Source organism: Hirundo rustica, chromosome 1 (assembly GCF_015227805.2).
Source record: "Hirundo rustica isolate bHirRus1 chromosome 1, bHirRus1.pri.v3, whole genome shotgun sequence".
NCBI lineage: Eukaryota > Metazoa > Chordata > Aves > Passeriformes > Hirundinidae > Hirundo > Hirundo rustica.
In genome coordinates, this window is record NC_053450.1 from 127,819,882 (window position 1) to 127,846,159 (window position 26,278).

General features: G+C 35.2%; 1 protein-coding gene across 10 annotated transcripts in view; it reads left to right on the forward strand.

Annotated features, from left to right (window-relative positions):
• DGKB (diacylglycerol kinase beta) overlaps positions 1-26,278 on the forward strand; it is a 382,225-nt gene that overhangs the window by 348,565 nt on the left and 7,382 nt on the right. For all 10 annotated transcript variants that reach the window (XM_040076701.2, XM_040076658.2, XM_040076666.2 and 7 more), the window contains 2 exons: positions 19,302-19,422; positions 21,142-21,202. In XM_040076701.2, the coding sequence (XP_039932635.1) occupies positions 19,302-19,422; positions 21,142-21,202 (182 nt within the window). The remainder of the gene's footprint in view (positions 1-19,301; positions 19,423-21,141; positions 21,203-26,278) is intronic.

Genomic DNA, 26,278 nt, shown 5'->3' on the forward strand with positions numbered 1-26,278 from the left:
CCTCATCCAGGAAAGATGTCTGGGTGCTCCACTCTCACATGCCAAATCCATGTTTCCTGTTTTCAGGAATGCTTTTTCTTGCTTTCCTCATAATTCTATGAAAATTTTTGTTCTTACACACTGATGGTCCTCCCAGGTGCTGTGACAACTGCTAGGCACTCTTCTGTATGGCTTAAACCCTGAGGGTATCCTGCTGCTGGGAGCCTAGTAGTCAGTACTGCTGCTGTGGCTGTTATTCTCTTTCCCAATAAAACACAACTTTGGTCTATCAGTTCCCACCTTGTAATATGGTTAAAGGATCAGGTCCTAAGTGGAAGGGAGTGTTTGACACTTGCTTGTTCCATATAGAGCCGATGAAGAGAGACCTAAGGGAGGTAAGTCTCCCTCCTGATGAGACAGGGAACTAGCTGGGTGCTTGTCTATAGAAGGGTTGGATACTCTCAGCTCCTTCCTCCTTCAGTGTCCTCTGAACAGAGGCGCTGGCACATAGGTGCAGTGGATTGCAACCTGTGACAATGGTGAATAAACCAGTAAAAAATTGAAATATACTGCCTTTTTAAAGGAGATACTGTGACATTAACAGAATCATCATGCCAGTAAGCAGTGTTAGGAAGGGGTGGCAGGACATGGAAGATGGCATAGAATGAGTGATACAATAATAAAGACATTAACAGATGGTAGTTCTGGTACTCGGAGTACCAGCATGGTTCTCCATAAACTGAGAGAATGAAGGAATTAAGAGTTAGGAGAAAAAGGAAAAGACTAGTAAATATATATAATGGGTTTTGCTAATGGAAGATATGTGGCCAGAAAATGAGTGAAAGGTGATGATGTAAGAAATCTGAACGAACTAGTAGACTAAAACCAAAGGTCATGTATGCTTTACCATCGGAGATGAACATTGATATTAAATGTCTGGGTTGGGAGAAGTTGGTTTTTCATTTTGAATCTTTTTAGCCTGTTTTTTGCTATGTAAATTATGGCTACAGTTGAATGTCTGGTTCTTAAGAAAGTATTGGTATTCTTTGGGGTTTTTTCCCTTGAGAGTAATTTGTGGGCATAAAAGAAGAAGGGATCGGGAGAGTGAGTGCTCTAAATTCCTTCATTTTTTGATAAATGTCACTGTACCTGCTAAACAGAAATAATCACCAGGTGTCTGCATCCATTTAGCATGTTTTGGTACTCCCTAAGAAGAAGCAAGGGAGCTTCATTTTGTTTGGAAATATTCATCATGATTTGTTTTGAGGGGTTTGCAGGGATTTTTTTTTATCCTCCTTCCTCAGTCTGTGTTCCAGTTTTATTTTTTCAGTCTGTAAACATAGAAGAAAGCGAGGTAACACTTAATGAAAATAATTTTTCATTATTTTCATTATTATATTGAAAAAAGAGGATACCTAAGGACCCCCTAAATATATACATAAATCAGCAGGGACAGATGATGTTCAGTGAAGGGTTCTTAAATGACTGTCAGAATAGATTGTGGATCCACTTGCCACAATTCTGACAAGGCATTAGAACAGGTGATGTACCAGGGGTCTGAAGAAGAGCAAATGTTTTGCCAATTAGTTGTAAACTGGCAGATTGGACCACCTGGTCCAGCTGTATTTGAAATGTACTTCCCATAAAGTTTTCCTCACAGATCTTTATTCCTAGGCTACTGGGTTCACAGTTTGCAACAAAGAAAAATAACCAAAGGTTTTTATTTAACACAGAAAAGGAAAGACTGCACAAACAAAAACAAGCTCCACAAGCCTGATTTGGTCTTTAAACCTGGTTGTATAGTTGCTATTTGTGAAGCTTGCTCTTTTCAGGTATTTTTCTTTCTCATTTTCAAAGGATCTTTTTATACCTTTTCTAACTTATTTGTGAGCCTCAGCTGTGCTTTCAGCACAGAATCAGTTTGGAGAGATTTAAAAATACAAATGTTTGAAAGGATACTAATATCAAGAATTGCTTTTGGCCATTACCCAAAAGTAAAAAAGCTAAATGCTTTCAATTTTAAAGTTAAAAGTATGGAATTCATTATTATTACTATTGTCCATTTTCAAATTTGTAATTTATTTCCACAAGCAAATGTTAACACCCATAATTTCAGGTTTTAAGCTGGAGTATCTTTCTTACACCAAAAGTGGATTTAGGTTGTAAAAGTCACAATTTGATTAAAACTGAGAAGCATAGTTAGATAAAGAAATAATATGAGGTATTTAATGTTAAAATTTTGTAAACATTACAGTTAAGTATCTGTTTAATAATTCTTAGAGGTCTATTCCCCATGGTTAAGACTGTCCTATATACTTCTGAAATATACATTTAGTTTGGTATAGAGTTCGGTATAGAGAAGAATTGTGTTGCAACGAAAAAAAATGGTATCAAGCCAAACATAATCTGTAGACTCTTCAGCTTTTGTTACATGGTATGAAAATAAAAATTGGATATTGGTCTGACATCCTTTCATCTCTATTCAAGTATATTTTTGCAAGTGAAAGGTAGAGGGTTTTGATTACCTGTGAAAGCCAAAAGCTACTATGATGAACAACTAAATGGAGTTTTTCTTATCGTCGTCCATACAAGAAACTATATGGAGTGGTATATAAATGTTAGTTTATATGAGTGCTAATGGAATATAGAGGAATTATTTATGTCTGATTTTTTAATTACAAAAGTTGCCATTTTGCGTTGTTTATGTATGGCAAAAAGCCATTGAAGAAAGGAAAAAAAAAAAAAAAAGAAACCAGCCTGGATGCCTGAGCAGCTGATGTTTGTAGCAAGAGGAAGAGCAAGGACAGGCTTAATTCTGCAACCAGTGTTCACATCGAGTAACATCTGTTCATGTGAATAGTCCTATTGAGCTGCAGGCACACTCACGAGCTCAGAGAAAAGCCATGCTACTGTGTACAAGTGGCTGTATGATGGTCAGCCTAGAAAAAAATCATTGGCATTGCTCAAATGAGCAAGAGCTAGTCATCTTGACAAAGATGTGAAGCCTGGATGCCCAATTAATAACTGAGTTTCAGGGCTTTCCATTTCACTGTGAATTTCCTTCATAATTGTCCTCATTCATGCCTAATAAAACCCCCGTGAATGGAAAAATAGTTGTGAACAGTAAGCTGACATTTGCAAGAGGGCTGAGTGACTGACCTGAAGAGAGGAACACTTCTCAAGTTAGCCAAGGAAAACACGAAGTGAATCATCAGTCTGTGCTGGGGTGGAATTTCTGCTGCGCTGGGGAGGCAGCGCTGCTCAGTGATGGGGCCTAGCACGCACACTCTCTTTGCCAGATCTCCCCTGGGAGTCAGCAGTTGCAATGCAAAGTGGGTAGTTTACATCTTAATCTCATAGATTAATAGTAGCAATTTTTTTTTTTTTTTTTAATTGTCTCCTCCTGCTTATTATTTATGTATATTCCAGTACCTCCTAAGGAGCCTAATCAGATAGTGGAGTCACAGGGAACAAACACAAAAAAAACAGTCCGTGCCCTGGAGAGCTCGCAGTATGCTGAGTGTTTTGTTGGTGATCGTGACTGATCATTGATTTCACATGTGAAACCAGAGTATGAAAAATTTGTGAGAATGTATACAAATTAAGATTTTCCCATTCCCTCCAGAGCCAGAAGAATCCAGACATATAGCAACTCTAAATAGTTCTTCTAATTCAATGGGTACAATTGGACCAGGATTGTAAATGAGATATGATGGCTTTCATACATAGCAGTTGTATGGGTGAGCTGAATGATATTCAAAGTCCCTGACTTTTCTCCCTGTGTCTTTGTCACTCTGTGATTAATATATAGATAAAAATAAAATTAAAGTCTTAGACAACTCATATGATATCCACTTAGGAAGTTAAGATACCAAACACATGGTGGTTATTTTATTCCCGCAGAACTGGCAGGCTTTGGAGCAGGTCCCAAATAAAGATCTATATTTCATATTATTAGCGATATTCACATCTCCTATGATACAACATCAAAATGTGATCCTAGTTTGTGACACAGGAAAAGAAATAGGCTTTTATAGCTTAAATAGCTTTATAGTCTTTATAGCTGAAATACTGCAACAGGAAAATATGTGTGGTGGGGTTCAGCAAAATGTATTCTTTGTTTAATAAAGCTTTACTTAAATTTTTAAACAAGAGTTTTTTCCAATTAAAAAATTAAAAATTTAATTGAAAAGGCATGCAGGTAGTAGGATTAGATAAACATAAAACTTTTATTATAAGTTTATTGTAGATGCAATTCTCTAAATTTACTCTGTTTTTATGTACACTGAACATAAAAAGTATGTTAAAAGAACAATAAAGGCTACCGAGTTAGAACTCAAAATATAGAAAGGGCTAATATTCAGACAGTCTAACCTTAATTCAGCCCTCTTGTGAAGGCTGTAGTTTTCTGGACTTCATATAGTGTTGTACATTTTCTTTTCCATGATAAGTGCTATGAGCTTCAGTGTGTATGCTGTACTTTGATGATATAAAGAACTGTTTAAGCACTGGGAATTAGCATTGGCAATGTCATATTCTCGGATATTTTGGAAGAAAACATATGATGGAGGAAAAATATCTCAAAACTTAGCCATTAACTCTGTTGTCCCTCACTGCTTTCCTTTTATCTTCCTCTTTGTTTTTGTTTGTTTTTCATGCTATAGGCAAAAGAGCATTGATTAATTTCATTTCATTCCATTCTGAGAGGATACTTCTCCCTTTATTCAATAGATTTAGGACCGGGTCCAGTTCTCATTATATCTGAATATGAGTTGAGTCAAACTTTTGTTGAACTTTCTCTATGCTTGCTATTGAGAGAACACTTGTTTTCAGAGTTTGGTTTTGTTTGACTTTTTCCTTGCATAAATCCAAATGAGGAATCTTGGGGGTTTTTTTTCATATGTTAACTGTATAAGGATGTTTCTATTCTTGCTTATTTATTATTTTGTATATCTGTTGAATTTAACAATATGTTTCTATTAATTAAAATAGAGTACCTGGAATGTTCAGTTGGTATTAGGTTTTGCAACAGCTTGGGGATTTTTACAAATCTAAAAATAAATCAAATAAAAATAAGTCCTTGATTTTTAAGCTGAGATTGACTTGGCAGTTCCCTTTATATTAATTGTATACATACCAGTTTCCTGCAAGTAGTCAAAACACTAATGTTTTTACTTGTACTTTTAAAGCCTTTTAAAATGAACATTGCCAGAATTTACAAGAGGCTGATAACTGCCATACTTTTACAGATGTTTCAGCTTTTGCAGTAAGACCTCAAACAAGATTTTCAAGAATGTATTTATTTTTAGCATTTTGTAACTCTAGTGACCATTATCAAGTAAAGGCCGTGAGAAATGAGATACCTTAAAAGTAGCAAATGGCAGCTTTTACAGTTATTAAATAAAGGTTTGATTCCTGTGGATTGATGGCACAATTACAGCATGTTTAACCCAACTCTTGAAATATGATTAACATACACGGATATTGTAGTTAAATATTTAGGTGATGCATATGACTTTTTTTTTCTCCTGAATTCCTGATTTTGTTGTCATTTTCTGGTGTGCTGGCTTGAAGGCAAAACCAGCGAGAGACTCCAAGTCAGAAAAAACAATTTAATAGGAGAGGAAAAAAAAAAAAGTAAAATAAAATAAAACACATGCAATGGTACAAAAGATCACTGACAGAGTCAGAATACAACCTGAAACCGTGGTGGTGGCAGTCCAGATGAAGTGGTCTTGTTGAAGCAGTGTTCTTGCAGAAAGGTCTGGTAGCTCTTGTCCTCTGGGAGTCCAGTGGGTAAGGCTGCCTCTGCTGTCCCAAGGCCCCGATTATATCCAGGTGGGAATGCTTGGCTCCTCCCCCTGGGCGGAGCATCTCACAATGGACTGATATCATTTTATCAGTTTTGCAATGGGTCCTTGATTGCCTATTAAACAGAGATAGCTCCTGGGGAGAGTTATCTATGAGTCATGCAGGACGGTATTGATGGGCCATTAACAGAAGATAGTCTGGAGGGAGGGGGCACGGGAAACAGTGGTGCACAACAACATTTCATGTAGATGGTGATGGAATACATACTTTGGGCACATTTTACATTGTAACCTAGGACATCTGGAAATGTCACAATTTGTATCACACATACCTATAAACCTGGATAAACACACTTTTCCTTTAATTTCTCCTATTCATATAGGGGAGGATTAAAATTATGATAAATTTTTCATAAGTCTAATATCAATAAATGAATATTTAATGAAAGACAAAACAGGCATACAGAATAAACTGGTTTCAACAGCTGTGAACATGTTTTCATTTAGTGCATGCCATACTTACCTAGTATCCTTGACTCAAAGAAATTAGATTTGTTATGAAAAAAGGACTATGAGTACTAACGCTTTAAACAGAAGTCTTTTTTTCCTATATAATCCATCAGTTATGAGATCTTCTTTCACAACCCCTAAAGCATTGTTCTTTTTCGTTTTAGTCAGCCAAAGCAGCTGGGTCTTTATAGCTGCAAAATGTTTGCTCATGACCAACTGCTGTTTTGTACACTGCTTTTCATCACTAACAAATATTTTATTTTTCACTGTTACTCTGTGCTTGTCATAACTTCTTGAGGAGCAATGTAGTAACATATAACCCAATTAATCAATGACTTCTCTGTCTCTTCTGACCTCATTCCTCCCATGATGTATGCCTAGGGAGGTGTGCACTCTGCAGAAGATCCCCCAGACTAGGAAAAGGGCCTGTGTGGAGGCAGAAATACATCTGTAGGACTCTAGCAATAGGATGATCTCTTCAGATCTTAAAACATTTGTGGTAGTAGATTGGAAGTAATTCTCTGGCCAGAATTATTCTGAAGACATTTTGAAATGTGATTGAGATATCTTATGACAGTGACATCTGATCCACTTTTGAAATGGCTCCTGAATACCCACAGCCATTTGGTTTATTATAACACATCAGCCATATGGTTTGTAATCTGCTGTTGCAGATCCATCAGGACCCTCAGGCTGTGATCTCATCCTCAGGGCAATGATTCTGATGAGTCTGTGGTGTCACCCTTGTCTAACAGTAGTGGCAATAATAATGATGATAATGTATACAAGAAATACAAATCAAACATATGGACATATGCATCTGATACTGTGTGACTGTGGAAGCTCATCAGGCTCATGACAATCTAACACTAAATGTGAGACTGCTGGGGACCTGCAGGTCCTCTAGGCAGACAGAAAGTCACAGCACAGCATCAGAGCCCAGAAAGGCAATAAAGTGAGTTTTGCTAATGTACAATAGTACTTATTTACCAAAGATATTTTAAAGCAACCACCCAATTATTTCATTTATTTAGAATTGCAACATGCTTTTGCCAGATGGTGTTTCATATCAGGTCAAAAAATAATGAAGGAATTTGGCATTAGAACTGAAGTAACAAGAAAAGATGAGTGACTAGGGATTGCAAATTTGTTAGAGCTTTTTGTTTGGGGCTTTTTTTTTCCCATCAAGCTTTTGTAATTTTTTTTTGCATCTCTTCCCTGTGGATTTATTTGTATTTATTGCATTTTTGTCACACCTTATTAGAAGTTCGGAAAGATAATTTACAATGTGGTGAAACAAACTCCCAATTCCCAGGGAAGTACAGACTTAAATAATTTGTCCTTTCCTTTTTTAGATTATTTATTAGACATGGTCAAGGGGTATTAACAGTGGCTGGGGATGGAAGGAGGTGATTTGAAATTGCCAGGAGAAAGAAACAGCTTTTTGAAGAAATTTCTTCAAAGCTCATTATGTCCTGTTTTACTATTGACCATGTTTCATTCCTGTCTTAAATGGGAATGAAGGTCTTGTTATGCTGGACAAATAAAACATGGAGAGCTGTGGTTCAGACTTATTAACAGTGCACCAACATGAGTAGATTCTTCAGAATTCAAGCACTTTTCTTATATATATTTTTCTTATATATATTTTTTCTTATATATATATATATATAATTTTTTTTTTTCCTACACCCCCCCTCCCCCTTTACAATCCATTCTTGGGTACAGTTCCAAATTTTGGTGTTTTTGTTGGTGTCATATTAATGGTGAATGGGCCATTGACTTCCACCTGAATTAACATTACTACTACTAGTTTTTATGGGTTTTCAGGTTTAAACAACAATTGATTCCTGAAATCTTTGCCTAATTAAGAAACAAAAGATTGAGCCTGAGCCGCTTAATACCGTAGATCATGGTCTCAATGGACTCTGTTGGAATCTCAAATATTTCAAGGATTATTAGATTTGGACTTCAATGAGTGCATCAAAAGTAACTAGTTTTTCATTTCCTACCAATCATTTCAATCAGCTGTCTCATTTGTTCAAGTCTTCTACCAAATGTAATCAATAGTTCTATGAATCAGGTATGTCACTTGAAATAAAAATTTTCATACTATTTTGAGGATTGGTTTTAAGAAGTCACTTTACATGAAGATCTAGAACTTCCCAGAAGAATGGACATTAAAATGTGAAGTTTCAATACAGCTTTAGTATTTTAGAGAGGAAGAGCTTTTTCTACAGGCATTTTTTCATCAACTTTGATTTTTTGATCAAAGGTATAGTTCTTCCTTTAATGGTTCTTTCTTTCCTGGTGATAAATGCTCACTTTCCTCAACCATACATTTAGAAATTACTAGTGACTCCAGCATTATGCTTCTATGAAAAGCACAACCAAAAAAAAAAAAAAAAAAAATCTGTGGCTAAGATCCAGAAATGGAAGGATTGAAACCTGTCTTTTGCTATGCTAGAATCTAAAGCCAGATGTATAATACAAATACTCTAGTGGAATATGGAGGGGAAAAAAGAGATAATCTCATATGTACAGATGCTAGCAGTCAAAATCACTCAGGCTGTACTGAAATGTCCTTTGCACCTGGCACTGGAGGTGTTAGCCATGCCAGTTCAGTTCCCCAACACAGATGTTCTTGTTGTACTGCTTCTTATATGTAACATTTAGGTTTCTGTTTAGCTCGGCATAGCACACATAAATACTGTACTCCAAAGGCCACCCATTTATTAGTGCACCTGCACCTTCTGCTTTCTTTAATTCCCTCAGTATATTGCACTCCCCTTGTGCTCCTAATCCTAGTGCAAAGTAATGATATGAAAAAGAAACTGATGCTAACATCACAATGCATGAATTACAATAACATGTGGTTGCCTTTGAAAAATATTTTTCATCATATTTTACATGTAAGGCTGAATTTTCAGATGATGGAAATATGTAAATGTGAACTTGCTTGTTGTACGTAACCTTATTTATATTGCTTTATAATTAGTATTCTGAAAGGATGTACCATAAAGTAGTTACCATAGCAATAGGTCTGTATAAACAGAGCACCTAACAGTCATGCTTGAAACATGCATGTGGTCCTTTGGATATTACTGAATATGCATGCTCAAATGGTTTGTTGGGCAGACACCAACATTAAGGTCCTGTAAAATTTGTCTCAGAGACAACGCTGATCTTCTCTGTTTCTCATGTGCTTTCTCTTATCCTTCATCATTCAGAAAAAAAGAGTGAAAAAAGACAATCAAAATGAGAATGATTTTGTTGGTTTTATAGGTCTTCTGTTTTGCTTTACAGTCCTTGAAAACTATTTTTCTTACAATCCCTCTAAAGACATCTTCAGTTAGGTTCCACATTTCAGTATAGCTTTTCAGCACAGGATTGTGGGAGGAGTTATCTCTGGGCAAGGACTTTGCTTCTGTATTTCTCAGATACCTGAATAGTGTGTGCTCAGATCATTTTTTAGTGAAACGTTGTGGCTTTCCTTTCGTGGCAGAATAAAATTTTAAAAGGGAAAAAAAAAAAAAAAATTAACCAGATCCAATTTTGCTTAAAAGTAGTCTTTTCTTATTCAGAATGAAGTAAAGTTCATTTTTTTTCTGTGAGATATTGTCCAGGACTAGATCACTAAAAATAACTTGGGTCTTGCTACTGTGATATTTGTCTTTGGTCTTTTTGTCCTTGAGAAGAAATTTGGAACTGTTCTGTACTTGATCACGGTTATGGAAATAGCTTTTCTTCATATGTGTGTTGTAAATAACTGTTGAGAAAAAGATATTGAAAAATCTTAAAATATTGAGGGGTATAATAAGAAATTTATTGTTGCTTTCCTTATGGTCCTTTGAATTGTCATTCCATGTAGAGCACATCAAAGACGTTTTCTTGCAGCACTGTTAGAGGTAACTTTCCCGTTTACTTTCTCGAATAGCAAAGGTTTCAGTGTATCCCAGATACGTCTTCTTGTAAACCAGGAGCAGTATAAAAAATACTGAATAATTAGCAATGTGTGTAGTTCAGATATGAAGGAAAATAATGGCAATTCTCTGTATGTAACTTGATTAGATAGCAGAGACCAGATCCTACAATGACAACTAATGAGAACAGAAGAAATGCAAGGAAAAGCCCTAGGAAAATCTGCTGACATACTTGGAGCTTAGTCCTGGAGCTATCAAGCAAACTTGTTGCCCATCAAACAGTGAGTAAGTAGAAGGTGTATCACTTCTTCTGACCTTAACCTCTACAAAGAAGCCAACATACAGTAATTTTGAGTGGCAGATTTAGCAGAACTCCTAAGCTGTCCAAATGTGCTAACTTGTCTCCCAAAATTCCTCTTGGTGACAGGAGAAAAATATGCTTCTCCAGAAAACCAGACCTCTTAAACTCTTTCTCAGAATCCCTGTCAGGAGAAATCTAAGCCTTTCTTCAATTATTCACAGCATTAGAGTTCCTCTCAAGATACCATCCTTTCATCTGCTTTTTCTGTTGCTCCTTTGTCAGGCTTGTCAGTCCGTAGGGAATGTCCTGGAGATCCTAGGCCACCTCTGACAGCACCAAATATATTTTATTTAGTGGGAATCTAAATCAAAGGTTATTTAACTTCGCAGACTGCAGGAAGTTAAGAAGATTGTCTGATTGACAAAAGTATTACAAATGCCTGCCCCAGAGTTCACTGGATTTTACTTTAATTGTCCACGCTCCTTCTGTACAAAGACAGGGTCTGAACAATTTAATTGAAACTGCAATCCAAAGTATTATTGTAGTATTTATTTAATTAAAGTAACCCAGGTACTGAGAGTAAGGGCAAAGAAACTTAGGAGGCAAACTGGCCACCAAAATGTTCGAGTCTCAGCAAGCTCAACAGACTATATTGATGTCTTCAGTGCTGTGATTTCCTTCCTCTCAGTACCTATCCAGACAACCACCTTGGATATCTTTACCATGTTGAAGGCTCTTCCCCAAGTGCAGTAGAAATACATAATTTTAAATGCTTTAAGGCAGGTGTTTTACTCTATAATAAATGATAAGTAATCTGTGAGACATCTCATTGATGTTCAGAATAATTTCCTAAGTTAGGTTCTTGGTTAATAAGTAAAAAATGGTATTGGTTAAACTGGTATCCACTCTGCAAAATCTTCAACCACCATGGAATACTAACATGATAGAGGAAGAAAATGGAACTGGTTCTCATGAAGAGCAAGAGAAATTAAGATCATCTTTTGGGGTTTTCTGAGCTTCTGGACCAATGTCACTACCACCTTAATCAAAAGGAGTTTTAGTACTCATGTAAATAGAATGAACATTTCTTTCTGGCAGATGACTAAAAAATTCTTTGGTGGATAAATATAGGGATAATACTCTTAATAGAGTTTGCTACCTTGCAGAAAGGGAGCGTTTATCCCCTGATAGTACTAGTTCTCCTAGAAGTGTACAAATCAAAGCTGGTTTTCATTGATCAGATTTCTACATTTCCATAAATATTACTCAATTACTTATTAATCAAATTTCCAGTATTACTAGGAGCCATTTAAAGTGAATGCCAGAACTACTAAGGAGTAATTTGAGAATTAGATCTATTTTTGTTTAGTTGAAATGATCTTGACTTGCTCATATTGTATTGTACCTGATGCTCAGTAATATGATAGTACCAATACAAATAGGAAGATATCCGGTTTGAAGTTCTTAAATGTCTATTAAAAGTGGTGAGCAGTCCAAGCACATTAAAATTCCATTTTCCCCATACAAGTGTTTGCTGCAGATGACCCCCACTGATCTTAAATATATTTCTGTATCTGTAACTGAATAGAGGTTTTCGGTACAGCATGTTCTAATGGTACTCTGGCCTTTAGCCAACAAGGCACTGAATAAGGCTATTTTTAAAATACAGAAACTGGGAACAGCTGCAGCAATCAAATTTGATAAAAACAGAGAGGAACTTTGCTGCTTTTTTTTTTTTTTTTTTTTTTTTTTTTTACAGTTTGTCCAAGTTTAGACTCCTTTCATAGAACAGCTTTTGTTCTCATGGATGAAGGGGGTATAAGAGTAACACAGTGAAATCCTTTTGAACAAATAACTTTTAAAAGAATACAGATTAAAATAATGGGGAGCTTTTTGGTGCAGCAGCATATTCACTGCAATTGTACCTCAAACTGTTAAAAAATAAATCCATTAAAAAAGAATACATTTTGTCTGCCAACCTTTATCATAAAGACTTATACATAATGATCTCCCAAACTAGAAGATGAAATCCCTTGTTTAAAATTTTGAACATATGAACACTAGTATTTGGGAGTAGTTTCTAGAATGGAAGTGATTTTATTTGAATGTTCTGGGCTGGGTTGTTTTTGCGTTTTGATTGTTGGGTTTTTTTTCTTTCTTTAATCAATACTCAGAAAAGTTTTTATGAAGAACTCTTCTCTCCTTCCCCCTACAAGGCTGGGGGGGAAAAAAAAATTTCACTTTAGGAAAAGTTTTACAAAGACCTTCTTGTGCACATTAAAAAACATCATAAAATATTTAATAATAGGGACTGATGCTTCCTTGTTTGTCCTTCTATTTTTTGGGCCAAAACTTGTCATTCTGTGATTAATGAGAATTGAGAGATGATTGTATACACAGAAAAAAAATCCATTACACAGTAGTAGGCTGAGCTGTGCCTGTTAAATGATTCCATCTGAGATAGAGCCTCTGTGCTAGACTGATGTAAGATAAGATACTGGGTGAAATTTGAGTTCCACTGAAATCAGTAAGAATTATGCCACTAAAATCAGCAGAGAAAGGATTTTATTGATTGCATTCATTTTAAGTGACAAAACTAGCACTTTTGCATCTTACCCCATTATCCCATTAGGTCTATTAAGTGCACCATCAATTCTGATGGTGGAGCAAAATTATACTGAATTTCTCACATATGCTTAAATATAGGTAATATATATCATTTTTGTATGAGGTGTAAAATGTGATTGCATTTTTGTGTGTTTTTATGTACATAAAATATCTGCCTAATTTATTATCACCACATCTGAGTAATTCTCCAGGGTGAGAATTACACCAATGATGTATCTTCCTTCACACTTAGAGGAAGGTTTAGCTTGTTTTGTTTTATTTTAATACTAGGAAAACAAAATATGAAGACAAGAGTAAAATCTAGAGAATCAATACTGCCATGAAATAGATGGATCCACCTGAGATTTTAATGTTTACAAGCAAACTCAGCAACACAAAATACTCAAAACAGGGTCACATACCATAGATATAAGACTTGATATATCATCCTTGAAGTCAACATTAAGTGGGAGAACAGAGTTTTGATAACAGAATGTTAAAATTCAGCATTTGCTGATTTATTTCCTGTCTCTGCTCCAGACTTCACATGTGATCTTGGCCAGGTCAGTTCTGAAAACTCTTGTGCTTAACTTTATGTGGTAGAAATAATATTTTGACTCTTGTGGGTCTACACATAATATATTCAGCTGAATATGAGGACAAATATTTTCCAGGACCTAAACATGTCTGTGTACAATTTTCACTTTATAAAATGGACATAATAATATTATTTTTCCCCAGTGTTTTGTTTTATTTGTCTATAAATTCTTGGATAGGAGAGCTGTCTTTTGTATATGTCTGTGCATCAGTAACAAAACAGAGCATTGACATCATCTTGGCTGTGAGATACAACTCTGATATAAACAATTATGAATATTGAGGCAAATGTTACTTCAGGTAGCTTCTCCAAAGGAAGACATAAGAAAACCCAGGGTGTACAGATTGCACAGGATTTACTGATTTTTTGCAACCAGGAATTTAGAAAAAGGTGTTCATTTGAAATCAGGAAAATATTATGACAGTAAACACATTTCTAGCATTTTTTTTACAAAAGTCTCTATCACTGCATATGGAAGCGACCTCACATTCCTGCATAATGGGTAACTGGAGATTTAATACATGCTGTGTTCTAGGAAGATACTGAAGCATTCATGTGGTGCAGAGCACTGAGCTTGGGAGTTTTTCAAGGATCCTCTGGCATCATACCAGCTTCCAAATTCTTCTCCAGTATTTTAACTGGAACCAAAAAATTTCCAGAGTGATGATTACTAGGGTTTGATTACATTTAGTAAGCTATGGAGCCCCTTCTCTTCGAAGACAAACTGCTGCCAGAGACAGATTTACCACTGACCAACAGTGTTTTTATGCAAATGTGCCTGAGTGAGTGCAGTAACCCCAAGTTATAATAGAGTCATTCAATCTCTTGCCAGGACAGCAATATTTATATATTGCAAAGATAAATTGGATATCAAAACCAGTTCCATTACAGAGGGAAAGTTCTCTATGTAAATCAGTTTTTCTAATCACACCATGTTCCTTCCCACTCACCCCCCTACACCATTTTGTTTTCCTTGCTTTATCTTCATAGATGAATTCCAAATGTGTTTTTCTCTTGTGTATTCACTCCGAATATTGAAGCATTCAGCTAATGCCAAGGTAATGGATAACGTAAACTCATTACGAAACTTCAAAGTCTCTAAGTGTGCTTCTTCGTGCCTTGGGAAGGGCTATAAAGGGCTTATAGTCGCACACAATGTTTTGTCCGCTACTTGTGCAAGTTTCTGTTTGAACTTCTCTTCTTCTGCTGCCTTATGGGAAGAAACGGGCAGTCAGCTCCCTGGTGACTTTATCTCCCCATCAGGAATGAGTGCAAGGGGTCAGATGCCCCTCTGCATGCTAGTCACCGTCTGCTGACAGCAGTGCTCCCCTGGGAGAGCCGGCTTTGTTTACTGACAGGGCTAATATGAGGAGACACGTGAAGTGCTTTGGTTTGTGGAAGAGACAGGAGAGACATGGTGCTGTGAAAACATTCCCACACACTCTAATGGCTCATTCACATAGAAAACAAGCGAGAGCCTTCAGCGCTTTCACAGAGCTCAAAGTAGAACAAACGGACTGGGGAACCCCAAGGCACCAGTCAGAAAACACTTTCCTAATGGACTAATACTGAGATGCTCTCTGTGATAGCTTACCTAGGAGACCTCAGCTCCCCTTTAGGCAACTAAATGAATTGGTTAGAAAGAAAAACTGCTCAATATCTGATAGCTGCTTTTGTTCACTCTTAGCTGTGAATTTTTTCCTGAAAATCTAACCTTTAGTTTCCAAAACCTAAACTTTCTAAAACTAGTTATAATAGGTGAAACATACATTGGAGAATTTTATCTTTACAATCACCGCCTATTTCTCTTTAGAATAAAATCTGTAGGACGCAGAAGAAACACACGAAAGAAATATGTCCCTAAAAAGAGAAACATATTTTGCTTTATATTTGGTAGAGACACAGATACGCAACTTAAGAATACAATTTGAGGCTTGAAAAGAGTGGCTTTCACAATGAGGTCCCAAACACAGTAGGGATACATGTCATAGAAAAGTCCACATTATGAACTGTTTTAAGTGACAAATGATGTTTAGTGAGTGGCAGCATTCATTATTCTCCACTACAGTTTATGAGATGAATAAGAAGACAACAAGAATAGTGATACTAGATCACCCACAAGTCTGTGTAGCTCAGTATCTAACCTCTAACACCAACCTGTATTAGAGATAAAGCATGAGAGTAAACATACAGTGATTCTTTTCTGTTAAGATATCCTACCGAATGCGTATAATTTTTGATTTTAAATAATTTCAGTCTAGTGTGGTCTCATGGAATAATAAAATATTATATTAAAAGGATTTTCTGCTTGTCTAGAAGTGCTATGAAACTCCTTGGTTCTTGCGTTTGAGAAATACTGAATTACAGTACTGTCTTCACCTACTCTGTTGTACTTACTATTTTCTCATCTTTCCTCCATTCATCTCCTTACTTCCTGAAGGCTAGTAGTCTAATTTGTTTTCATACAGAAGTTGCTCCATATTTGTTACCACATTTGTTCACCTGTCATTTCCAGTTATTTTTCTTCCTCTGCATTGCTGAGTGAACTGGAACTACAAATTCCATACTCCATGGATATACCAACTGCAGCATTTGATGATCATAAATTGTGCATTGAGCTGATATTTTCATAGAACTTGCCACAGTAACTCCACAATGTTCATTCCAGCATGACAGTATCAATTGTAGTCTAGCAAAATAAGCATATACACATGGAGACACACACCATATTTATTTCCAAATGTTTTATATATATATATATATATGTGTATGTATGTATATGTATGTATGTATATAACAGTCTACATATCTGTAGTGAGTGCTCTTTCTCCTCAGGGACATTGTTACATATATTGAACTTTCTGCCTTCGTAAGGCCCCATTACTCAGTACTGTAAAATTACTAAACTTTTTTTATAATTGGGTTTTGTTTTTCCTTTGCTCAATCTTCAGTAGTCACTGTCTACTTCTAGTTCCATGTTATTTTGGGGTATATGATGAGCTGTACAGAGGCCTGTAGCAATCTTTCTGAAAAATCAGTGATAAACTTCCACCAGAATGAAGAATGACTTCCCCTTTCCTTTTAATTTAATAGAAGATCTCCTTTAACTGAGCTTACTTAGTCTCCTTCAAATTCTTTGCTGGAGGCCTTTTAAGAAGAAATGTCATCCCATTGTTGATGTCTTGACCCTTTATATTCAACCAGTGTACCTATAGCCATGTAACATCATTGAGGAGTGGGGCTAAAACAGACACACTCCCTTTTCCACTTTCCACCTTAGTTTTTATCAAAGTCAATATATCTCAGGGATTTGTTGAAATGGATATTACTATGCAAAAGCATTTGGTCAAATATATCAGCAAGGGCAGGAGTGTGAACTATTGCAGTCAATAATTGCATGTTGTATTTGCTTTAGTTTTTACTGTTTTTGAAGGAAAGTTATGCCTAATTTAAGCTTGATTCTAAAAATACTCATATTTGGCCTAAAATAGCTCCACTTTGAGAACATGCCACTGCAAATGTGAAGTTTTTGAAAGTGCTTTGCTTTTCTGGTAGATGAGATTATTGTTCAGTTCCATCTTCCAATGTTTAATATACCACCAATTTTGAGAAGTGTGGTATAGATCAAAGGGCAGGATTTGGCCCTTAGTTACCTGCTGCTAGTGGCACTAATCTCGCAGCTTTTTAAAAATGATGCATCAAATATATATCCCTGAAAATGTCACTATTCTGAATATTGCACATATTGCCTGAGCTGTCAGAAATAAGAATCTGTTCTTAATTATTCTTCAATTAAAGAAATAAATTTCTAATGGTCCAGTGAATAGAAATTTGACGTTTCCTTTGGCTAAACATTTTAATGATTTAGTACATCTATAAAGTTCTACGTGCTTTTATAATGTATAAATTTGAAAATGAGCAGTGCTTTCTCACTTAAGTCTCTGTGGCTAACAAGAAAAGCAGCATTCGTTTAAATCTCGCTTAAATTTAAATGTTAGTTTCGTACCGGAAACATTTTAAGAAAAAAAAGTGCAATGGAAAGCCAGGCATACAAAATTGGGCTTACATGTGTTACATGGATGCAAGCTATAAAAATGTGTAGTTGGAATTAATCATGTTGTACATTTTAAACTTTTGACCATCTTACTGTTTTCCCTTAATGGGCAAGAATATTGTTTATTATTTTTTCTTCATTAATATTATATGGAACAAATTTTACTGTGATGAGAAAATGAATAAAGCAGAAAATATTAAGAAAATATAAGAAGAAAAATGAAGGCTTTGGATAGCGTCTGCTGGAAGCAGAATAATCCAGATCATAAATCCTATTTGCTTTTAATTTTTTTTCCCCCTCATCACAGCACTTCTTTCAGTTAATTATGTTCATTGAAAGCCCAAAGAAGTGAACAGAAAAGGCTACCATTGAAACTTTGGAATAGCCTCATAGATATGATTTTTAGCACAAAATTTTACCTTCATTAAGGGTTGAGGGATTTAAAATATACAGAGTAATGTGTTCTCTTTTCTTTGGTTTTTTTCAGTGTGATGATAGACTCTAATAGTTTAGCTCAGTGCTTTGCTTCACTGAATAATGTACCTTTTGGAAACATTGATGTTAACAGCCAATTTATAAAACACACATACAGCTAGAAAATAAATGTTTCTTTTTCTTGCCCATTTGGTCTTGGCAACATGTATTTACACAGGAGAATATAAAACATTTCATGCAAAACACCCTTGTTGATTCTGGATAATATTTCATTACCTTGCCTGGTTGCTTCTCAAAGCAGACTGCTTATTACTCTTTAAGTTTCAGTTTGTAGCTGAAATTCTAGACAGAATTTGTCCTTACTCCTTGAAGTCAAGTAAACTAAAATTTATTTAAATATTTTTTGAAGTTGAATGCCAAAGTACTATTTGGTCAAAAAAAAGTGTGAAACAAAAAATATATAACTGAGTGCAAACAAGCATGACAAAGTTGGAAGGCTAAGTGGATAGTTAAGGTGTTTTTCTTCCTTTTTGCATTGCATCTGTGTACTAATTAAGATACTTATCCAATGCAAAAAATATTAATAACTCATAGTAATAATGCATGCAGGTAAAGGCTGAATTAGAGTTGCACACATCGTCTGGAAAGTACTGTACAGAAGAGGATCCAATAGGGTCCAGAGCACTGACTTTTTCTTTACAGATTTTAGATATATGTTGAAAAAAAGCATAAATTTCTGCACAGTAAACATTTCATTTTTTATGTGTCAGCTAACCCAAATTAAGGAATCTCTTCTATTTTCTCATATAATAAAATTATTTATTTAGTGTTCATGTAAAAATAAATCATGGATATAATTATTCTGTTTCAGAATAATTTTCGTTAGAATATTGTAGTATTGTGTGAGAGGACGGCCCAGTTGTGTCCAACTTAAAACTATAATTCTCGTTAGGAATAATCATTTCTGCCATTTCTGTTCTCCACAGCTTTTATTATCAGCTTGTCTTCTGACAGCTCTTGTTGGTCAATATGACTGCTTTCAAATGCTGTCAAGAAAAATGTGGATTTTTTTCAACTTTTGCAGATCTAAGTGACCAGCTTATGGAAGTGGTTGGTTTGGAAGGAGCCATGGAGATGGGACAGATCTACACAGGTCTAAAAAGTGCTGGAAGACGGCTTGCCCAGTGCTCATCTGTTGTCATCAGGTATCAGCAGCTTTAATTTATACTGCACTATTTTTGTGAAACTGAAGAGTTTTATATTTTTACTTTCTTTTATAGTTTAGCAGTCATAATTATAATTATTATTTCTTGTGAAAGTATCAAGTTTGTATATAAAAATGAATTTATTCTGTCCATATTCTATGCCCATGCATCTTCCTTTCTTAAAATGTGTCAAAAAACTTAGGGGATGTTCACATTCAATCTTCACATGTAGTATTCAAGTACCATTTTGTCCTATGAAGAAGTATTGTCAAGCATTTGGAGCAGAAGGAATAAGGCATGAACATCTTGGATTTTATTGTTGACATACACTCCATGCAATTTCAAGCCAAAAGTAATTTAGCATTACTTTGTCACATTTTAACCCATTTATAATGCATACTACACCAGGGAATAGTAGCGAGTAATTAGTAATTGTAAAGCACTTTTTGATCTCTGGAAGTCAAAGTGCTCTGTTTTTAATTTATTTGTTATTTACTGAATTCTGACAAGCCACTATTATTAAATCTGCTGGTATGTGTCCGCCAATGATGGTGGAGTACTCTAATCTCATTGTGTTTTATCATTTCTAATATAAGAGCATTCACAATAGAGTAAACGTGGATTAGAACACAAGGAAAAAGTAATTATTCTATTTTTTTGATTATAAAAGGACTGAAAAACAATTGACCATCTCTCCCTTTTTCAGTGAAGAATTCCTCAGGAAGAATTTTCCAAAATTTATTAAACCCATAAGCTTATAATTGTAAGCCTAAAACAGAAGAGCAACAATAAAAAAATGAGTAGGAACCCTTCCTGAACTATAAAGTGAGAGCTCATTAAAAATTCTTTCCTTCCTCCATTTATAGCTATAGGTTACAGTGGATAACTCCGTGAAATGTTAGTTGTTTTCAAAAAATGTCCAAACCTGAATTTCCATTGACCACCATGAGTCACTGATTTTTCCATTATTAGCTTTATCCACTCCACGCTATTTGTAATAGTCTTGTATGCAAGCTATTACCATGTGGAAATACAGAGTTGGAAAAAACCAAAAATGTAGGGTTTCTTGGGGTTTTTTTCTGTTCTTATTTTTCAACACTCTTCTGAAAAGCATCCGGAACTAGAGAGGGAATACTGTCTGTATCTTTCTATTTAAATCAGAGCCCCTTTGCTAAACAATTTAAATTTATAACATGGTATGTTAAATGCTCTGAATATAGTTCAAACTTCATTCTCTTTGAGTGTTCTGTCTAACTCAGATGTAGACACAGTGATTCTAGTAAGTGGTGATGATAGATCTAAAATTTATTTCTTGTTTCCTTTTTATATATGCTATTTAGTAGTACAATCTAAATTGTAAAAAAAAAAGCACAAATTTGTTTGTCTTTTCTATTAATAAGGTTTGTTCCTGATGTTATTGTGTCATTCACTCATTATTTCACAAATTACAGACTCTTCTTCCATGAAAGAGTAGTGTATTACTAGCAAGATGCATGAATATTTGCCATGTTTTTGCATTCTGTGTTGAAAATAAGACTAAGCTGTCTAAATTGACTGTGTTACATTTGTGAGTATATTGAGTCATACAGGAAATTTCATAGGAGTGTAGGGGTAAATCAGGGTTATATCTGGATGCCATCACACGTATGCCTTTTCAATAAATACATTTATCATTTTTTCTAGTTTCCTTTTCTTATATTATGAAATTTGTACCTTTAGGACCAGCAAGTCTCTGCCTATGCAGATAGATGGAGAACCTTGGATGCAAACTCCTTGCACGGTAACTGCAACTGACTATTTTTCTTTCTCTTCTTTTTCAATGATAGAAATATTTCTCTTTTATTTAGAATACAACCATTTTCATCAGTATTAACTCAATTTACTTAAATAACATCACCACAAACTGTTTTTATATACTTCAGTACACTCTGCATTTCCAGTTTATCATTCTGAATTCAAACACAGGTTAGAATGGAATAAAAATATCTATTTCAGAAGTTTGGAAAATACTTGAAGAGTGCAGTCTCAGTATTCCTTTAGCCAATATGATCGTTTATTGATGATGATGTATCAGATTTAGAGTCTCAGTTGCTGAGGAAAATTCAATCTCTGTTTTGATGCTAAAATGTATAAAGTAACCAGTATTAGTCTTAAAGTTTTAGGAAAATTTTCTATTGTGTTTTTGAGAGTTCATATCAAGAAAGTTTTAATTAAAAGCTGAATTCTTAACTGTGCTGATTGAATTATACAATGGGAGTAATATTTTTTAAGTCCTTACAGTTTAAAGGGTAAAAAAAGGAAATTAATTAGTTTCTTGTTTCAGTACCCACACATATGAAGTGAGGGCAGGCAAACATCAGTCTGCCTAAGTTAGGATAACCTAGGATAGGAGTTCTCTCAGAGAAGGGTCTTTGAGTGACTCTTTAGAGACAACGCAAGAAAATGTGTATCTGTAAGAACTCTCCATTTTCATCTTTCTCAAATAAATTATAGAGGCTAACCAAGCATTCAGAGAGGAGGCTGAAGAAATCCAAGTTCTTTATTATCCTGTGTAATCTTAGTAACACGTTTTAATATACACTTCTACTAATTTTGGTTCGCTAAAGAAGAGCTTTGCTTTTAAGCAGATGAATTGCTGTAGCCTCGCAGCTTGTAAATATGACAAAATACAATTGTGACAAGGAAGAATTCCCACTACAAATAGGACAAATTAAAAAAAAAAAAAAAAAAAAAAAAAAAAAAAAAAAAAGGTGCTGGATTCCTTTCATGAGCTTTGTTTCCATGGTAGACTTAAAAGTTACACAAAAAATAAAAGGGGTAAAGTTCACTAAGGTGTTAATAGGCATGTAACTGTTAGGATGACAGAAGAGAATTCTGGTAGTTCTTGTTTACCAGATACACCATATTGTACAGCTGAACATTGTGAAGAATGCTGAATTCTCATTCTCTAGAGAAGTGCTCAGATTCTGCAATGTGAGGAGAACCATATGAACACCTGCTGTGCGAAGGCTGAGCAGTGGGGATTTGTTAGATTGGTTGCAAAAAACCTTTTGGAGTTCAGAGATATCGTCTTTACCTCTTCTACAATGACTCAGTGCAGAACAACAGTACTGAACCCAGCAGTTACTTGTTCAGGAAAAAGATATGTAATTTTTAAGTTGCCAGATTACAGAAGAGAACTCATGGAAAGTTGCTGGCTTTAACATGTTTTTTTTTTTTTTCTTTTTTTTCTTTCTTTTTTTTCTTTTTTTTTTTGTCCTGATGCTTGCTCTGTGCAGAATCTCTGTTGTCTGATTGATAATGCTAGCAGAAGCCACAATTGAGAACAAACCTGGAAAAAGAGTCAGTTCTTACATTTCAATTACTGCCCTGAGGAAACAGTAAATTACTCCTGATAATTACTGCTGTCCAGTTGTAAAAGGGATAGAAATGGCATATACTTTTCTGAGGAACCTATTCTTTTTGCTATACCATTGTTAAAGGAATATACTTGGCATTGTGTAAGAATACCATGCTGTTGAATGTTTTTGTTTCCTCTGAGGAAAAAGTACAAGAACTATACCAACGCATTTATATGAATTTTGATATAGAAATATTATTTTTGTTATTTTATTCACTTTTGAGTATTATTTTTTCTGCTGAGGAGCTAAGTATTTATTGCAATAGCTCCTTGCATCGTTGTATACATACCACACTCTGTTTTCTACATCTTGCAAAGTAAAAAACATGTATGGTCCAACCTCTTTCCTCCCCACTAATTCTAACTACAACAGAGGGGGTTTTTTTAAATTCTCTGCAAAGTAGCTAGGAATTCTTCCTTAGATAATGGCATAGGTGGATATTAGCTTTCTCTCAACCAAAGATCTAGACTTGATTTCTGAGTTTGTGCTTCACATCGGTCTTTGTTTAGAAGCCAAAGCATACTTGATCATGTAAATACCAGAGTGATATCTGTGATATGTATCCAAACCAGAGTCTATACAAAACCCCCAGAAAACCAAAATAATTCTTTAGGCATAGTCAGTCATTTGAGCCAGCAAGAGCTCAAATTTCAGAAAACTAATAGGTAGGCCAATATAAAAATCAGGAGGTTTGTCTTTTTTAGAGGAAAAACTACCATTCTCTCCCAAAATAAAAGGAAATGAATAATGACACATTTTTAAATTTAAAAAAAAAATCATCATGGCCAGACAAATAACACAGTAAGTTTAGTTCCCTAGGACACCTTTCCTTTTATTATGCCTCTTAAGAAGTTCTTTCTCTAGTCCTTACAAGAAATTGAGTCCTGTATATAAAGATGCTGCTGTTCCTGCATTGTGCAGGCATGGGGAGACATTCCCAGGCTACCTCTTTGCTCATTAGGATGCTGAGGCAAGGAACTTTTTAGTTTACTAGCTATGTTGTTTGAAGGAAAAAACCTGCAGTTGTGTTTGGATATACCATGTCAATAGTTTTAGGAGAGAGAGGTCTGCAGCTTGTTAGGTTGCACACATCAGTGGGACACCAGCAGCTGAGCCTCAGGTTTTTGATTCTTCGGTGTTTCAGCCTGAAAGCTGTTGTAAAAAAAAAAAAAAAAAACAAAAAAAAAAAAAAACCACCTGCTATCTTTCCCCATTCACCTATCTTTTATGAAGTTGAAATAACGCACTTTATTTTTGGTATCTTAGGAACTTCAGTGTCATCTAAGTTCAATAGTTTTAAGGACTGACCTATAAGTATTACAGAGACTAAGTGAGAAAGAAATTCATAGCATCAGCAGATGTTGAATCAACTCTTGCCCAGTTGAAACTACTTAAGCTCAGAAGTTTTCTATGTTGCTTCAGGTTTTGATATAAATGAGAGTATTTTCCAAATGATTTTTCAAGAAATGAAGTTCAACCTGATGAAAACTCTCCTGCTTTTCTATTACGACTATTCAGGAAAACAAGTTCAGCCTCAAATCCCTGTTACGTATAGGATACAGCCTGCACATGCAGGCTTGGAAGTTTACTTCCTGTCGAAAGAATCAACATGTTTCTGATGTTTCTGTTAGCTGCTTCTCCTTTCTGATTGGGAAGAAGGTTTCACACAAATAGCATGATGACACTCTTGATTACGCTGTCCTTTCTCATGCATATGGAGGCCATGCTCCTTCAAAAGGATTCTGTGAGCTCTGAGAAAATATTGTGGAATGTGGTAGATAATGCTGTGATTCTCCAGAAGCTGTGATCTGTGATTTTTCCTTCCTGTGAACATTTTCAGGAGTAAACAAATAATTATGTATTTCTTTTAAAATCTTTTATGATACATTGCTTATGCGCCTATCATCCCTAGATGAGAACAGGTACACACTCTTGTAGGTTCTGTGCATACTTAAAAATGTGAGTGGCTTGGTCTAAAAATCTGTCATCCAGAATTACTCAATGTGTTGAACACATGCAGACTGCAGTGTCTAACAAAGTCACTCTGCTCTGGTATAATAAGATGTAGCATCTGAGCATCAAATTGTATTGTTTTCACTGGTTTTTTATAGAAGACTCTTTGGGAGAAGGAAAGATGATAATGTTAATATGATGTTAAACATCTTGTCTGATTAGCTGAAGAGGAAATTCTATCAGAGCTCTCCCAGACAAATATAGCAACATGAAAGATATCTATGGTTTCACCTGATCTCCAAACAGGTCATTAATAGTAATGAAACTTCAAAGACTCTCAAGTTAATTCAATAAACTTCTAGCTTTAGCCATTGGGGTTTTTTTTAAGAAAAGTAATCTTTCAATTTAGCTACATAAATTATTAGCAATGTTTTGAAAAAATCTATAACAATGTTCCATCTTAATTAGAAATAACTGCAAATTCAGTTCTTTCATCTATTCCTGACTTGTTTGGCATGAAATCTGAAAGACTGTCAAGCTTCTAGAAACACTAGGTTAAAAGTAGAAGACAGAAATGTCTATGGAAGATGCAAGAATATTGCTTAAATAAAGAAACAAAAATAAAAGCACATAGTCAGAGCTCACCTAATGGATTGCAGAAACACAGTTTCACAGATATCTGGGACACATTATTTTTAGAATTTTTTACTGATTGTTCACTGTTAGTTGGAGTAAATAATGGAATGAATGTTGCTCAACATTAGTATTTCAAAGTATTGTAATTTGAATGCACCTTAAAAATAAGTTTCAAATGAGTGGTTTCTCTCTAGTTTTTCATTTAGTCCCTAGAGGTGTGATGAGCACAGAGATCCCACTGTCCTGTAGCTAAATCCAGAGAAAACAAGAATTTAAACCAAACCAAGCTTTCATTAATAATCACTAGATCCATTGCCCCAAATACCTTGCACATCACATGAAGCAGCTGCAGCTGTATTCTAGACTCTGTCTGTAAAGTATCTTCTTTCCATGCCTCTGGCTGTACCAGTATTTTCTTATCAGTTGTTTATGATGGGAGAATTTAAACTACTGTATCTGCCACTTTAGAGCAAACAGGAGCTGGGTCCTAGATATGGTGGCTAATTTCAATAGAATGTTAGCCAGTTACTACATAGTCAACCCAAAAATGGAAATCAGTCACTTTCAGCCATAGAGAAGATTTTTAATGTTAGACAAAGTTGCGGCACTTCTTTCCCTTCTGAGCAGCAGTGTGCATATATTTCCGTTCCAAGGCCAGATTGATTTATTGAGTTTTTAACATTTTATTTTGCAGCTGGGCATTATTTTTTGTGGTCACAGGTACACTGCACTTTAATTATTTTTGTTTATGTATGCGTATTTTTTTCTTAATTTCACAACAGTAGTTTTTGTAATTGACAAAGCAATTTACTGCATGTGTGCTTTCTGCACCCCAGACAAATGCTCTAACATGTAGTGCACTTTTC